This window comes from Heloderma suspectum, chromosome 2, assembly GCF_057233095.1.
Source record: "Heloderma suspectum isolate Gila_16-S chromosome 2, 16-S_ref, whole genome shotgun sequence".
Taxonomy (NCBI): domain Eukaryota; kingdom Metazoa; phylum Chordata; class Lepidosauria; order Squamata; family Helodermatidae; genus Heloderma; species Heloderma suspectum.
The window spans coordinates 197840337-197855739 of NC_139459.1; the positions used below are offsets into that span (position 1 = coordinate 197840337).

A 15403-nucleotide genomic window follows, 5' to 3' on the forward strand; every position below is an offset into this window, starting at 1 on the left:
ATACGCTCACTGCCACACCTGCTGTTGCCCCCGCACTGCTGAAATTCAGCAGTGCAATGGCCAAAAAAGGCTTCTCAAAAACTCAAAGGTGCCAAATTCAGTTTCTTTTCATGCTAAAAGTAGCCCTTTTAAGTCTCTGTAACGGTCTGCCGCCGAATTATTCACCACTGGAGGTGGTGCAGTGGCAGAAGTGCAGCCCCTGGGGGAGTCCATTAAAATTGGCCCCCAGACCACATGAAGTTACCCACCCCTGGTGTATATCTACACTGAATTAAAAGACACGGAGGCCACATGCTGATCTGGGATCCCCTGATACCTCTCTGAATCACCGGGCAGACATGAATGTTCAAGGTACACTTTCAGTCTCTGAAAGCCTCCATGCACAGCTGTTGTGCTCCTCATAGAGTTTCCATTCCCTTCTCCCCAACCAGCTGGGCTCTTGTTCCATGCTATAGAGCAGGAAAGGGGAACCTGTGACTGGAGTGGCCACTTACGCATCTTCAAAACGGAGGACCTGTCTCCCCAAAAGGGGACACTGATTTGCATAAAATGTGTGTGTGAGCATGTATATGTATAGATCCCCACTTAGAAATAAGCAATATAATTTCAATAGAACCCCTCCCCCCCTCCCCAATACATCTCACCACAAGGGGTGACCTGTGTGCTTGCCTGCTCACTGAATGGTCCAGATGCTCGCTCTTGCTGGGCAACTTTAAGGTCCCTGCTCTACTTTCTTATGGTTCTTTTAACTTTAAACCGGACAGCCTTCCAATGGAGGACAGTCCTCTGGCAGCCCTTCCAATAGAGGACAGCCCTCTGTAAAGTAGGACACAAGGCCACCTCACCTGTGACCATCCAGATGTTGTTGTGTTCTGACTCCCATCAGCCCCAGCCAGCATGGACAGTGGTCTGGGATGATGGGAGTTGTAGTCCAACATCATCTGGAGAGGCACAGGTTTCCTACCCTAATACAGAAAACCAGTACCCCAAGCACTGAGCTGGTGGGTGTATTTTAAATGTGTCTGGCGCAAGACAGAGGGTAGAATGGTTCTGCACACTAAGGAGCTCTCAGAGGATTATGCTTGAGAAGGGCCACATTTTGAATGAAGTCCTCTTCTGTGGCTTACTGTGCATAATGGGCAATCCAGCCCAAATTATAACAATACACGAAGTATCGTTAGCTTTCCGGGGGCTTATAAAACAGTGTTTCGCCCCTCTGCTTATCCTGATCAAAGAGATGCCATCCCAAGCAGGAGATCTCTGCCATCAGGCAGGCAGCCCACTGCTGAAAGGGTAGATGAATGTGTCTGGGTATGCTTGGGAGTGCGGAGGAGAACCAGACATGCACAATAAACATTTACATTCCACTTGAACTGAGCGTGGCTCAGAACCAACTGAAAACCTAATTGCAGCATTCTTCTATAATCAAAATAATTGTTACCATTGAAGTAACTTCCCATCAGTTCATTTACAAATGCCTTAAAAAAAAAAATTAATGGAAGCTCTCCTTCTAGCTGATATACCTCATTGAAATCAATGGGAGGGTTGCAGGGCTGTAATTGAGTATGAGAACTGGTCCATTAACTGCAGCAGTTGTACTCAAAAGGGTAACTGATCAGCCCTTCCCATCTAGGGGAAGTGCACTAATGGGAGATGCGTCCCTAATTCCTTCGTGTAATCTGCAGAAAATGCTTTATGAACACAGTCTCTCTCTGAAGCGCTCTCTGCAGGCAAATGGGTTAGCTGATTAGCATGTCTTTCATGCAGGCTAGTTTTTACAAAGCACCATTCAAGCCAAGGCTTTTTGGCAGCTGTGACTTGCTTGGCTTTTCACATGGCAGCCTGCCCCCTTTTTATGTTCCTGTTTCTTTTTGAGAGGCTCTGTATCCTGTGAGCTTGGTGTGGTGTGTGTGTTTTTTTTTGTGGGGGGGGGGGGGTTGCCATGATTGCACTGCACTGTTCTTCTCCTAAGATCCTGCATGCACTGAGGAAATCAACAGTTCTCAACGTTCTAAGCAAGGAGAGCAGCTTTTAAAAATAGTCTTTAAAATGCTGCTGCGCAGTCCAGCCTAAGTCATCCAAGGATGCATAATTCTCCCTGAGCTCAACCTTCTGCTACAGGGAATCTACCTGAAATATTAACTGGCACCTGTGTGTAGATTATTTCTTGTATGTGGACAGTTGGTAATATTGGTCCTTTCTTTAGGGAATTGCCACAAATGAAGAATTGAACTGATCACTAGCATGAGTGTTACATTTTGAGACGTCTCATTGTGCGTCTGTATATAAAGAATGATGATAACAAAATGGAATCGTTCAGATTTAATGCTAAACTATGGTTTAGCATTACATTAATAAGCCTTGTGCTCGTACACTCCCCCTCCCCCTCTCCTCTCCTCCTGTAGCACAGCCACAAGGAAGGGATTGGAAGCTTTTGTTTTTGTTTTCAACTAACCGCAGTTTGCCATTATGCCCAAACCTGGACAAACTGTGGTTAAGGGAAACAAGGCAGTTTCAAACCATGGTTTATGATCCTGGGTTGTTTCTCTAATCCAGGGGTGAGCAGCTTGGGGCCCTCCAACTGTTTTGGCCTGCAACTCCTAGCTGGCTAGGACTGATGGAAATTGTAGGCCAGAACATCTGGAGGGCCACAAGTTGCCCACCCCTGCAAGCCATATTTAAGGTTATCTCCAGGTTTGGACATAGCAATGAACCATGGTTAGCTGAAAATGGAATTGAAAACCACACCAGGGGAAGGGAGGAAGGTTCACAAAAGCCTGAGGCTCATGTATATAATGTTAAACCATAGTTTGATTTTGTTGTTGCACTCCGAACCAGACTGGTGTACAATTACAAGGTAGTCATGGTATAATTATAACAGCCTATCTCCTTGCAGAATAATCTAGTTTGAAACTGGTCATTGGACCAGCCTCCTGTTGGAGTTGGGAAGGATCTCACTATCGGAAGAAGACAGGGCTGTTTTCTTATTACATGAGTCAGATCCTAGAATGCCATCTTTGCGCTTGGGGTCTCTCTGTGCTGCTACTGTAATCCTAAAAGTTTACAGTTCATTCCTTCCCCTCGATGAAATTAATTAAATGTATTTTGATTATCTGTTTTTAAGGGATTGCCCTTCTGCTGTTTCCTTTGGGTTCACATTCGTTGCTCTTGGGTGTATCCCTGCTGAATGCAAGCTACAGTGTTATAAAACACTACATAATATGATGAAAACCTATGCATCACATAGGGAAATGCCTCCTCAACCATTCCTGCTGCCTCCAGGTCCAGAGGCTTCCGAATACCATTTGCTGGGGAGCAACAGCAGGAGGAGGTGATTGCCTTCCTGCCCTGCGTATAGCCTGCCCAGAGGCCTCTGACTGACCTCTGTGGGAGTCTGAATTTTGGACTACAGAGGCCTGTGGTCTGATCCAGCAGGGCCACTGGGGGAACCTTCGACTGAGGCACATGAAGTATGAGGTAGTATTTCAACAGTGGTGTGCCAGCTACAGTGCTGGCAGTGGCAGCATTATTTCAGCTAAGATAGATTTTATTAAAAGTTCGCTTTTAAATGGATAATTTACAGTTGCTAAAAATACGCGTTAGGGCTAGATGTGACTGATCTCATCTGATCTCGGATGCTAAGCAGGCTCAGCCCTGGTTAGTACTTGGATGGGAGACTGCCTGGGAATCAGGTTTCCTGCACTGAGCAGGGGGTTGGACTCGATGGTCTTGTAGGCCCCTTCCAACCCTATGATTCTATGATTCTAAGACATTTCATTTGATTTTTCATGGCAATATAAGTATGGTATACTAAAAGTTTGTATGGAAAATATTGATAGTCAAAAAAATAACAAGAACCAAATGTGCTGTGTGATTTATAATTTAGATAAAGTAGTTGATAAAGTAAGGACTTGTTATATATATTTGTAAATATTAATTTGAAGCATATATACTATTTGTATAATTATTAGATTTAATAGAAAGAATTATATAAGGACGCATGTCTCACCTGCCACTAGTATATGAGTTTGGTTTTATCAAATGTATGTGATGTAAAGGAAAATAGCTCTAAATCTTGTAGCTGAGAACTAATCTTTAATAATTTTAAAGATTTTTAAGAGTTATAAGGTGTAAACTTCACTATACAACAAGAATATGCATATTTTTTATATATTTTAAACAGATCATTTGCTCCTAGGAAGAGACCTAGTCTCGAAACACGCTGAGCATTTTAGAGTATATTAGAGATCATAATAAATTTTTTTATAGTCCATGAGCATTTTAGAGATCTGCATAATAAATAAATATTACAGTCTGTACTCAGAGGTGCTTTTGGATATTTTTCTTTTTGATGTTTTGTGCATACAGCACTTTCTCTCTCAGTTTTCCCATTTTTGTCACGGGACATGAAATGGAGCAGGGGTGTTGAACCCTTTCAACCCAAGGGTCAAATTCAGTATTAGAGAAGCTTTCAAGGGCCACATTCCAGTGGAGGATGGGCAAAGTGGGGTGGGGGCAACATACCAAAAATACCACTATACCAGTTACTTCCTGCCAGTAACTAAGTTTTAGGAAAAGCATTTCAACCTCTTTGAATGGAGGGGAAATGTGCAATAGGCAGGAAGCCAGCAAACAATTCACAGTTGGAGGAAAGAGGGTGGGGCAAAGGAAAGGGGGCGTGGCCATCTGGGGAACACGGGAGGGCTGGATTTGGCCCATGGACCTCAGGGTCTGCACCCCTGCAGTAGAACAAGGGAAGACTTGGGTTTACAGCTGGACTGGGATGCCAGCGCCGTGGGAAGCCACAGATAAATTTGTGGAGGAAATGGAGGGAGAGGAATAGGGAAGGTTACATAAGACTTGTGGGGCATTACTATGAAGTAATCGGGACTAAATGAAACTGCTGATAATCCCTTCATAACAGAAGAACTTGTCTCCCTACAGCTCCTCGAGATGTGCATGCAGAACTGTGGTCCAAACTTCCAGTCTCTGGTTGTAAGAAGGGATTTCTGCAAAGATAGACTAGTAAAGCTGCTGAATCCAAGGTTCAACCTGCCAGTTGATATGCAGGAGAAAATATTGACCTTTATCATGGTAAGCTTCCATCCCACCCCGCTTTTCCTCTTTGCATAAAGCAAGTCTTATCAGTGTAATAAATATTCCATGATAACTGTGCTGTGGTGCATGGGAGCGGAATTGTGGGACGCTCTAGTAGCTGGTTTGCCCTGATTCACCATTAAGCTATATATGGAGAACTGCAAATAGAGGGCTACGGAGAGTACGGAAGCTGGGGACAAGAAGAGATTGGTAGAGCTGGCTGTCAGCCTTACTTCTGAGCCATGCCTTTATAATTTTATGAGGTTCTTTGGCTGCCTATATTGAGGAGAAAAAAGTAGGACATTTGCATGGCTTCAGTCCTGTGCTGGTTTTGTTCTTAATGTTTGTAAAAGAAATGCTTTCCGGTCACTCAATCAACAAAAACGTTGATTGTGACTTTGCTCTGTGGGAAAGTGAAGGATAACCATCAGTTATCCTGGGACCACAAACTCATGAATTCATGATTGGCATCAAATATGACAGGTGGGTCGGGACGTTGGGGGAGGAAGCATGAATGCCTGCCATACATTCCCTGTTATTCTGTGTCTCCGCTAAAACAGAATTTTGAAGGGTGCTTCCAGACAAGGCTTTTATTGTCTAACCGTCCTGCCTCAAACACAGAATTTTATGAGAGGCCCAGATGATGTTGTCTCCCGTTTGTAGCCCTTCTGTGTTGTCCTGCCATTTCTTCTTTCTTTTTTTCTTACCACAAAAAATCTGTTAATGCAGGGAAGGACTGCACAATGCCATTTGATTGGTAGCTGTCCATCTGGAAGAACCCCCAGTCACCTCTCATAAGGTTCCAATATAGGGGTAGCTTGTTTTGGCCTCCTGGGTGAGTGGGTGGGTGATTCAACAGTTCTGTTTCAGATGAGACGGACTTGAAGAGGAACAGGAAGTGTGAGGAGCTTGTGCTTTCCATTTTTATCCCCCAACCCTGGCACACTATCCCTCTCCACTAGCGTTTCCCACACAATTCCGTCACTGTGTTTACACACTCGAGTGAATGAAAGAATCAACAACCCCTGGGAAGATCAGGGGCCCTTGACTTACCTCTGTTCCATCCCAGAATAAGCAATTGTGTAAACAATAGCAGGGTTCTTAGTTCTGGCGGGTGGTGCTCATAGCACTATTAAAAAACAACACACACACACACACACACAGTGAGCTGTGAATGATGCAAGTCAGCAATGAGGTGTGATGTACAGGAATTCTTTACTTAAGTAGACAAGGATTATTTTTTCAGAATAAATCCTTCAAGGGAACAAGCTCTTGTTCAAACAAGACTTGAGTGACTCTTTTCATTTCAACCACCCAGTTGCATCCACTGTTTCTTGGCCATTCACCTGCCCTAGGTATATCTATCTGACTTCCTTTGACTGTGTAAAACTGGACAGTGTGGGTGGAACACCAGAATACTGAAGTGTGAGGGAGAGATAAGTGGAAAACAGTAGATTTTCTGTTCATGCCTCTCATCACCTTTTAAAAGCTGGGGAATGGAATAAGTTGAGACAGGGCCTGTGGAACAATTGATTGTGTGTGTGTGTGTGTGTGTGTGTGTGGTTGGGGCGGGCATGTAGCTAAAGGAAATGACAGCCTTCTCCCCTCCATCACACACTATACAGAGTCACCGTGGGATGTATGCCTGACCATGTATGCCCACCACAGATTTCCCAAGTTTGCCACTACTTGATATCTAGAGTAAAATTGGTCTGCAGTGACATTCTTTTTCTTCACCTCACTGTTTTAACTGGGGTGGGGAGTAATCAAGGTGACTTCTTCGCATACTGAAATAGACTTGTAGCCCCCTTCCTATGAACTTCCTGCCTTTGGAGGTCAGGCAGGTGCCAACATTGTGTTGCTTTCGGACCCTCCTGAAAACATTACTGTTTCAGGAAGCCTTCCTCGAGTGACCAGCCATAGTTTATCAGAATTCTGTTTCTTTCTTTAAAAAATATATATGTATGTATGTATTTTAACATGGTGTTTTTACTCTTTATCCTGTTTGCTGTTCACCACATGTTTGGATGTGGTGTGGTATAAAACTACTGTAAATAAATAAATAATAAATAATAAGTATTTCCATGTGATAAGATCAATATTGAGCATATCCTGGAGCATGTTGTATGACTAGCATTTTTCGCTGTATCATGAAAGGCAATTTGCTACGTATAGGAACTTTCAGAAGATTGTCACCTATTGTGTCATGAGACATTCAGGTTTTGTAATGTTTTGTAAGAAGGTGAGTCCTGCTGCATCAATCTAATCCAACATCCTGCTCCTAATAGTGGCTACAGCTTCCAGAATACCCATATGCAAGGCAATGAGAGCTAAGTGCGTGCGCGCGCGCACACACACACACACTGCACCAAGCACCTGATATTTAGAGGTATATTGCCTCTGAACATGGAGGGTCCATCTATTTATCATGGTTAGTCCTGCATGAATGTATCTACTCCCTTTCAAAAGCTGTGTAAGCCACATACACCATCAACCTCCATGGGATGGCTCTGCCCATTAGATTGAGTGTCTTCCAAAGCAGAAACCTATCTTTTTAAAATTATTTGTAGGCTGCCTTTAAGGAAACCAATTCAGAGATTCTACACCTGTTCCAGCTGCTTCAAATAGGTGACCAGAACTGGAGAAGTATTCCAGTGTAGGTGCACCACATAGGGTCAGCATAATATTGGCCATTTCATTTCTGATCAGCTCCATCACAGAATTTGCTGTTTTCACTGTGGACTGCGTTGACATGTACATCGAGCTATTTACTTTGAACCCAAGATTGCTTTCATGGATAGTCTTGAACATGCGCGTAGGGTCCTTTCACAAGACCATTTCAGCTCATGGAAATCAAAGGGAAAAACTCACAGTGTGGTGACTTTTTCACTTCAACAAATGGCAGTTATTGTGCTGGGGGTGAAACCTTATTCAGTTATCTTTTTCTCAAACAGACCTGGGCCCGAGGATTTCAAAATGCTGTGGATGTGAGTGAAGTCAAGGAGGTTTACTTGGAGCTTCTCAAGAAAGGAGTTGAGTTTCCATCCCCTGAGATCAACAAGGGGACAACGAAGGTAGGGACTGCGTTGGCAGCTGTTGATTGGAAACAGGATGTGCTTGTTGCAAAAATTACACGTGCAGAGAAGGTGTGCTGATTAATTCAAGGATAATGTACATTTGACACAGTGATCTCCATTGCTCAGGAAACCAGTCATACCTTTCTGCCTTGGAGCATTTAAATATCCGAGAGTGGGAGGAATAGTTTTCTTAAACAGGAAATGTAGAGGTTGGGGCTTTGAAAGCTGCCCAGGAGATCTAGAATCCCCATTTCTTCTCCAGTTTAAAGGAAAATAAGCATCCAGAATGCCTTGCAGGCTTTGTAAATCTCTGCCAAAATAAAAACAAAACTGAACGTGTGCAGGCAAAACTCAAGACATATTTCTGAAGTCCGGAAGGGAGGAGTGTAAAACGAACACTTTGTTGAATAGTAATGCAAGCACTGTACATTATTCATTTCATTTGTTTATTATATTTCTATACTGCCCAATAGCCAAAGCTCTCTGGGCAGGTTACAAAATTTTAAAATCTAAAAAATACAATATTATACATAGTATAAAAACCGTTTACATACAAGCACATATACAGGCAGTACACACACATGCACGCACACACACGCATGTATCTAAGCAATTTTAAACTATCAATCAAACCATAGGGGACCTTTTTCCAGTCCATGCTAGTTGGTATACTGGGTCTCTCACATATTTAATATAGGCACAAAATAGTACTCCCTTAATATAGATGTGGGCTTACATTCTAAATATTACATTGCATAATCATATGACAAGATAGGTTTAAGTGCTCAAAGGACTTCATGTCCCTTAGCTCAGGCCCCCTTTGCATGCTTTCGCAGTGTGGGAGCTGTTTTACCATGGGAGGGTCCTACTGTGTGGTGAGTGCATGGGTCAATCATATGGGTCTTTCTCATCTGATCATTGCTCAGCCAGGAGATGGGAGTGACACTTAAGGGCTTTTTCTCTGATTATCAGCCTCTCTGCTGGCTGGGCAGTCTTAAAGGGCCTGCTTGTGTTGTTCTAGTATTCATACCCATAGCACAGCTGTGTGGGATCACATCATGGTGAAGTAGCTGCTACTGTGGGTGTTGGTGAAGGGAAGAGCCTCACTAATCCTTCCAATAGCATTATTATAAGGTATTGTAAAGTACAATCATCCCTATCTTACAGAAGGGCTGAGAGAAAGAGATTTGCATAAGGCCATCCCACTGAACGTAGAGCTGAAGCAAGATTTAAACTGTGGACATCCAGTTTGCCTCTTAATGATTACTCTATATACAAACATACACGTCATCGTCATCCATTTATTTGATGTTGCTTTTATTTTATTCAGTTTATAGGCTGCTTAGTGTATCCCAAAATATCTCAAAGTGGTTTATGATACAAATCCACAGTCCAAAACATACATTAAAATACACACTTCATAGTAATATATACAACTGGGCAGCGCAAACTAACACTTAACAGTCAGGAAAAGATGAGTGAAGAAAGAAGTTTTTAACAGGTGCTTAAAGCACATCACAGTTGGCACCTCCCAAGTACTGGTGGGGCTGAGGGAGGGCATTCCAAAAGGTGGGCAGCACTGTGGAGAAGGCCTGCTTGCAGGTTGCTGCCAGGTGGCCATCTACAGCTCACAGTAAAATCAACAAGGCTGCTTACAATTATCTTAGCGATTAAACAGGTCAGTATTTGGGAAGGTGGTCCCCCATGTAACCTGGTCGCAAGTTGTTCCAGGCTTTATATGTCAGCAATGAGACTTTGAACTTGACTTCATACCTAATAGGCTCCAGGGCATAGTCTGAAGGCACATGAGGCAGCTACCTTGCTGAAGCTAAGCAGGTTTAGGTCTGGTCAGTGCTTGGAGGGGAGACCACCTTGGAATCACATGTAGCCACCTTGAGTTCCATGATGGAAGAAAGGTGGGATATAAATGTGATAGACAGACAGACAGACAGACAGGCATCTCATACAGTATGTGCACTTGGGTGCCCCACACGGCATCCTGGCCACTGCATTCTGCACCAGCTGCAGCTTCCAGACCAAGCACAAGGGTAGCCCCACATAACGCTTTTCCCTAGGGTTACAGCCAAAGCAGCTCACAGTGTATCAGATAAACAGCAATAAGAATAACTTTTAAAAATAGAAACAACTACAAATAACCATAGTGTCAATAAGTAAATAATACGTAATAATAATTCAATCTATACAGCTTTATAGAAAACAGTACAAATAAATCCAAAATCCACAGTTGGGCAATATTTGGACCAACCAAAATGCCACAGAAATGTGCAAGCTTTTGAGTTCTCTAGAATGCTTCATCAGGCTCAGTGGTGCAAAATGCATTTTGTCATGGACCAGCAGAGCTATCTTTGGGGGGCCAGGGAGCTACATACAAATAAACATACTTAGGGCACAATCCTTTGCAGATAGGCGGCTGCCTCCGAACGTAGAGACGACTGCCTATCCAATGCAGGTCAGGAGAAGCACAGAGGGGATTGTTCCCTCTGCACTCCTCCTGCCCTGCATTTTTGGCTAGACAGACATTTTTGGCTGTCTAGCCGCGGGACGGCGGAGTGGGGGAGGAGGCTGCCGGTCGACACATTGGATGTGTCATACCGACATTTCCGCCCTCCCTGCCCCAGAACAGCCCCAGGAACACCCTGTTTTGGCCACTCTGCACTCCTCTTGTGAGTGCGGAGCACGGGGCTTCTCTGCCTGCCTGTGAGGCAGCGCAGAAGGGGGGGTAGGTCGGTTCCCGGAAAACCAGATATCCTATGGCCGTCTAGCCGCTGACTAACAGCCATAGGATTGCTCCCTTAATCTGACAGTTTAAAACCAAAGAGGAGAGAGAGGAGAGCCTAAGTCCAAAATAAAATTACACCACATACAAGGCCAAATAGATCTCCATTCCATGAAGGCAACATTGGTTTCTCCACAATTAACCTATGCAAGTTGGCTAGCAGCCACGCCTCTTATTTGTGGCAGCCTACTTCCCAGCTTGTACCTTTCAGCTGAGGTGCTGCAGAAGACATGTATAGGTTGCTTGATGACAGTGTAAACTTACTGCACCTGCTGAAGTTCTTTCCACACTTGGAACCTTTAATATGGTTTCACTCCTGTGTGGATTTCTCACTCTCACAATCTCTCTCTTTCTCTCTCTCTTTAATCAGGGCTTGAAAGAACAATAGGGTTCTTGAGAAAGCAGTGGTTGCTGTGTGTCTTGGATCTCTTGGCCAGAGAAAACATTTTAGTATATGACTGACTTAAGAATGTTCGCCACCCCATCTTGTTGTTTAAGGGCACGACCCTATGCATACTTAGACAGAAAAAAAGCCCTACCACTCCCAGCATGCCCCAGCTAGCCATGCTGCCTGAGGAATGCTGGGAGTGGTAGAACTTTTTCTGTCTAAACATGCATAGGATTGCGCTCTAAAAGTGTGGTTGTCTTGTGGTATCCTCTTGGTTTAAATTTTCAAAAATCTCTAATATATACATTTGTATTATGTTTCCACAGCCTTTGCCTCAGACCTCGACGAAGGCATCCAGTGGTACCTCCATGAAGGGTTTATCAGGGTCCCTCCCCGCATCTGCTGTCATAACATTGATTCCTGAACAGGTACTGAGGGGCTATTCATGTTAATATTTTTCAGTTTAAGTGTTCATTGTCATGACTCACTGGCTGACACAGGAACCTTGAAAAGGATTTACAACTGAGAGGAACTACTTTTGACCAAGTGACACTGATCTGTGTTGATTATCCTTGTTTTGGTTGCTGTGGATTCTTCCTGTAAAAACACTGGGGCTGTGAATTACATTCGTGTGTGTGTGTGTACACACATACCTGTGATTAGTTTATCACTGCAACTTTGTTATTTACACAATAGCTGTCTGATGAGATAAGTAATGAACCATTTACCTTCTCCACTGATGAAGTGAGGTTGAATGTCGGTAGGAAAAAATGGAAGAGCAATGGGACTCTTCTCGTTGTCCCGTTGGAGATATTCCACAGAAGTAATGCTGACTTTCTTAAAAAGCAGGAGCAGTTTGAAAGCAAGTTCCTTTCAATATCATTTCCCTAATAAGCATTTTAAACTTGACTTGTTCCCTTATTTTTAAATAGGACTGCCACCCAATTAAAGATACCTTAAATCAATCAATCATATGAGTTTTAGATGATTAATAAGTTTAAATGTCCATACAAATAAAAATAGTTTGGGGCCAAAAAGCATACAGTCTTTGTTTTTACACAAAGCATGGGTGTCTTCTTAGAGAGCGCTTTCTCTCCTTCGTTTCAGATAAGCTTCCATTTTAAATTAATTTGGTGCAAAGTTTATTTCAATATATTCTCTGTTTCAAAATGATTCATGGGTTAAAACCCACGAATGGGTGTATTGCTTGTATTTTGTTGTTTTTACTGTGTGTCGGTCGGTTCAGGGAGTAGGCAACCTGCTTCCCTCCAGATGCTTTGGGTTGCAACTCCGGTAATCCCGGATTGCTGGCCATGCTAGCTGGGACTGATGGGAATTGTAGTTCAGAACATTTGGAGGGTACCAGATTGCCTATTGCTGCCATAAGCCACCCCCGCACGCCCCACCTAAGCTTCCACTAAGCTACAGATTAAAAATCACACTGTAATGATTGAATTTAATGAATTGGTTAACATGTTCTGCCTGATTCTGTACGCAAAGCATCTAACAGTCCTATCCAAGTGAGAAAGCTATGGTACACTGGAGTAGGTTTAGGGAAAGGAACACATTGAATTGACAGTCCAGTCTTAAGCATGTTTATTCAGAAGTCCCAGAAAATTTAAAGAAATTTAACTCCCAAGTAAGTGTGCATAGGAATGTAGGCTTACAATGCAATACTTGTGCATGCTTGCTCCGAAATAAGTCCCATGGCCTTCAATCAAGCTTACTCCCCAGTACGTGTGTTTAGAATTGCAGGCTTAATTTAACATTTGGCAAGGGCCAGCCAGAGGCCCTGGAAAGCTCACACCCCTACAGTATGTCTCTCTGATAAGAAAGCAGGCAGGACTTTTACAAACCACAGTAGGCCTTCTGCTTGTTTTTTGTTCTTTTGTTGTCTTCAACAGATTGGAAAGCTGTACAGTGAACTGGATATGGTAAAAATGAATGTGAGAGTCATGTCAGCAATACTGAAAGAAAATGTCCCTGGATCAGAAAATCAAGATGATATGGAGCTTCTACAGGTACAGCGTACCCTTTTAATTTAAAAATGGGTTGTTTAATTTAAAATAGCAGTGATAGAATTTGGGACCATAAGTCATTGGGTAGTACCGTGTATGTCTCAGTGCTAGCCCTAATGACGTTGCACTGGCATAAACCAGTGCTTGCACAACATAACTAGTGCAATGGGGAAAACTGGTGATTTGCTGCTGAAATTCGGTGGTACCAGCAAATCACTTTTTTTCCCATTGTGCTAGTTATGTTGTATAAGGGTTCGTTTACGCTAGCGCAACATCGTTAGGGATCTGAAGGGTCATCCGTCTCATTGTGAACCTGCCCGGGTATTAAGATCTGCAGGAGAGACACTTTTGAGGGCACCTTACCCACAGACACCCGTTTCTTGGGCACGCATCAAAGGGCTTTCTCTTGTGTTGCCCCCAAACTATGGAATGTGCTCCCTCGAGAACTACGATTGGCCCCCCTCTCTTGGCCTTTAGAAAGGGTGTAAAGATGCATCTTGTCAATTTAGCCTTTGAAAATGTATAGTTTTAATTGTTGTCAAGGTTCTTGTTTTTATTGTTTTAAATTGTACTCTGTCTTCATGGATTTTTAGCAGATAAGGTGGTATATAAATGTTATAAATCAATCAGTAAATTAGTCCTAGCACTGGGACACCACTGGATACTACCCATTAACTAAAAAATGGATTATTGAAGAACAGGGCCAGTGCCAGGTTTGAGGACGTTCCCTCCCCAGCCCTTCTTTGATGGGCTTCCTCAGTGAGCTAACAAGAGGGTGGAGGGGTGGGCAGCAGCATTGTGGCTAGCAGTGGGGACAAGTGGCAGCAGGCAGCTCACCACTAATAAGAAAAGCACCAGGTGAAGTGGTTGCAGCCACCACTGCCATCTTAGTTTCCCCCAGAATGCCTCTGGATCCTATGTTGGGGCCCAGAGGCATTCTGGGAAAACTAAGATGGTAGCTGCAGTTGCTTCACCCAGTAATTTTCTTATCAGTAAAAAAGAAAACATAATAATTTAAAAACCAAAAGGAATGCCAGTGTCAGTCTGGACACTGGGGCTGTTGAAGTATTATTTCTGTCAGAAATGTGAAACCAAATTTTTAAAAATATATAGACATGATTTTGTCGTGTGATAACCAAGCCCATATTACAGACTACTTCCAGTGACACCTGGTATATTCAGCCTCATGGTACCATCCATCTAGCAAAGCAGAGGGTGTAATGAGGAAAAATGAACTCTTCGTGATGGCTTAAAATGTGAGCAAGTTGGATGGTGTTGGAGAGATGAGGGGGAGGAGAACCAGTGAATGCCAACATCTCGCAAATTTTAGGGCGAAAGTTATAAATGTCTTCCTCACCTTACGACTTAACAAAACAGTACAATTAAAACACAGTATAACAGTTGTATCATAAACACAATAGTACAACTGTATCATAAAGACAGCAGTAAAAAACTGTGCCAGTTACTTAAGCTGAATTATTGTGAGTTATCTGTAGAAGCTCAGTTCCTCCCCTACAAGCATCTTGCATAGATTTTGCGGAGGGATCCTTCCGCCAAAGCTGACGGTTTCTTGTTCAAATATGAAGTGCCTACAGCTTCTTTAATAACCCTTACAGAGGTTCTTCATTGGAGTCCCCATCCAGGCCAGCTGGAGAGAATGCAGCTGAATAAGTACAAACGTTTTAACTGGTGCACAGCATGACCCTTTCCTGAACCATCTCTAAGCTTCTGACGTTTGGAGATTATTTTCTAGCCCTGAGGCACATTCAAGGCTATTTCAGCATCAGGATGACACCACAAGATGTTGTGATGGATGTATTTTGATACATCTTCACAATACTAGTGAAGATGTATTTTGTTTTCAAGTATTAGATTAATTCGTGGCAGATAGGGGACTGTAGCTGGTAGTCACGATGGCTAAACATGAAAACGTTATTACTAGTGCTGTGCCGAATTTCAGTTCCTCCATTTTCGGCATTTCATGTGTACGGGCAAAATGAAAACTGGTGAAAGAGGCTAGGAGAGG

At 43.2% G+C, this 15403-nt stretch overlaps 1 protein-coding gene across 5 annotated transcripts in view; it reads left to right on the forward strand.

Annotated features, from left to right (window-relative positions):
* TOM1L1 (target of myb1 like 1 membrane trafficking protein) overlaps window positions 1-15403 on the forward strand; it is a 55562-nt gene that overhangs the window by 22121 nt on the left and 18038 nt on the right. For all 5 annotated transcript variants that reach the window (XR_014788152.1, XM_084837225.1, XM_084837226.1 and 2 more), the window contains exons 4-7: window positions 4945-5094; window positions 8052-8171; window positions 11686-11787; window positions 13264-13380. Coding sequence is in view for 4 of the 5 variants with exons in the window: in XM_084837225.1 (XP_084693351.1) it covers window positions 4945-5094; window positions 8052-8171; window positions 11686-11787; window positions 13264-13380 (489 nt within the window). In the remaining variant the exon portion in view is untranslated. The remainder of the gene's footprint in view (window positions 1-4944; window positions 5095-8051; window positions 8172-11685; window positions 11788-13263; window positions 13381-15403) is intronic.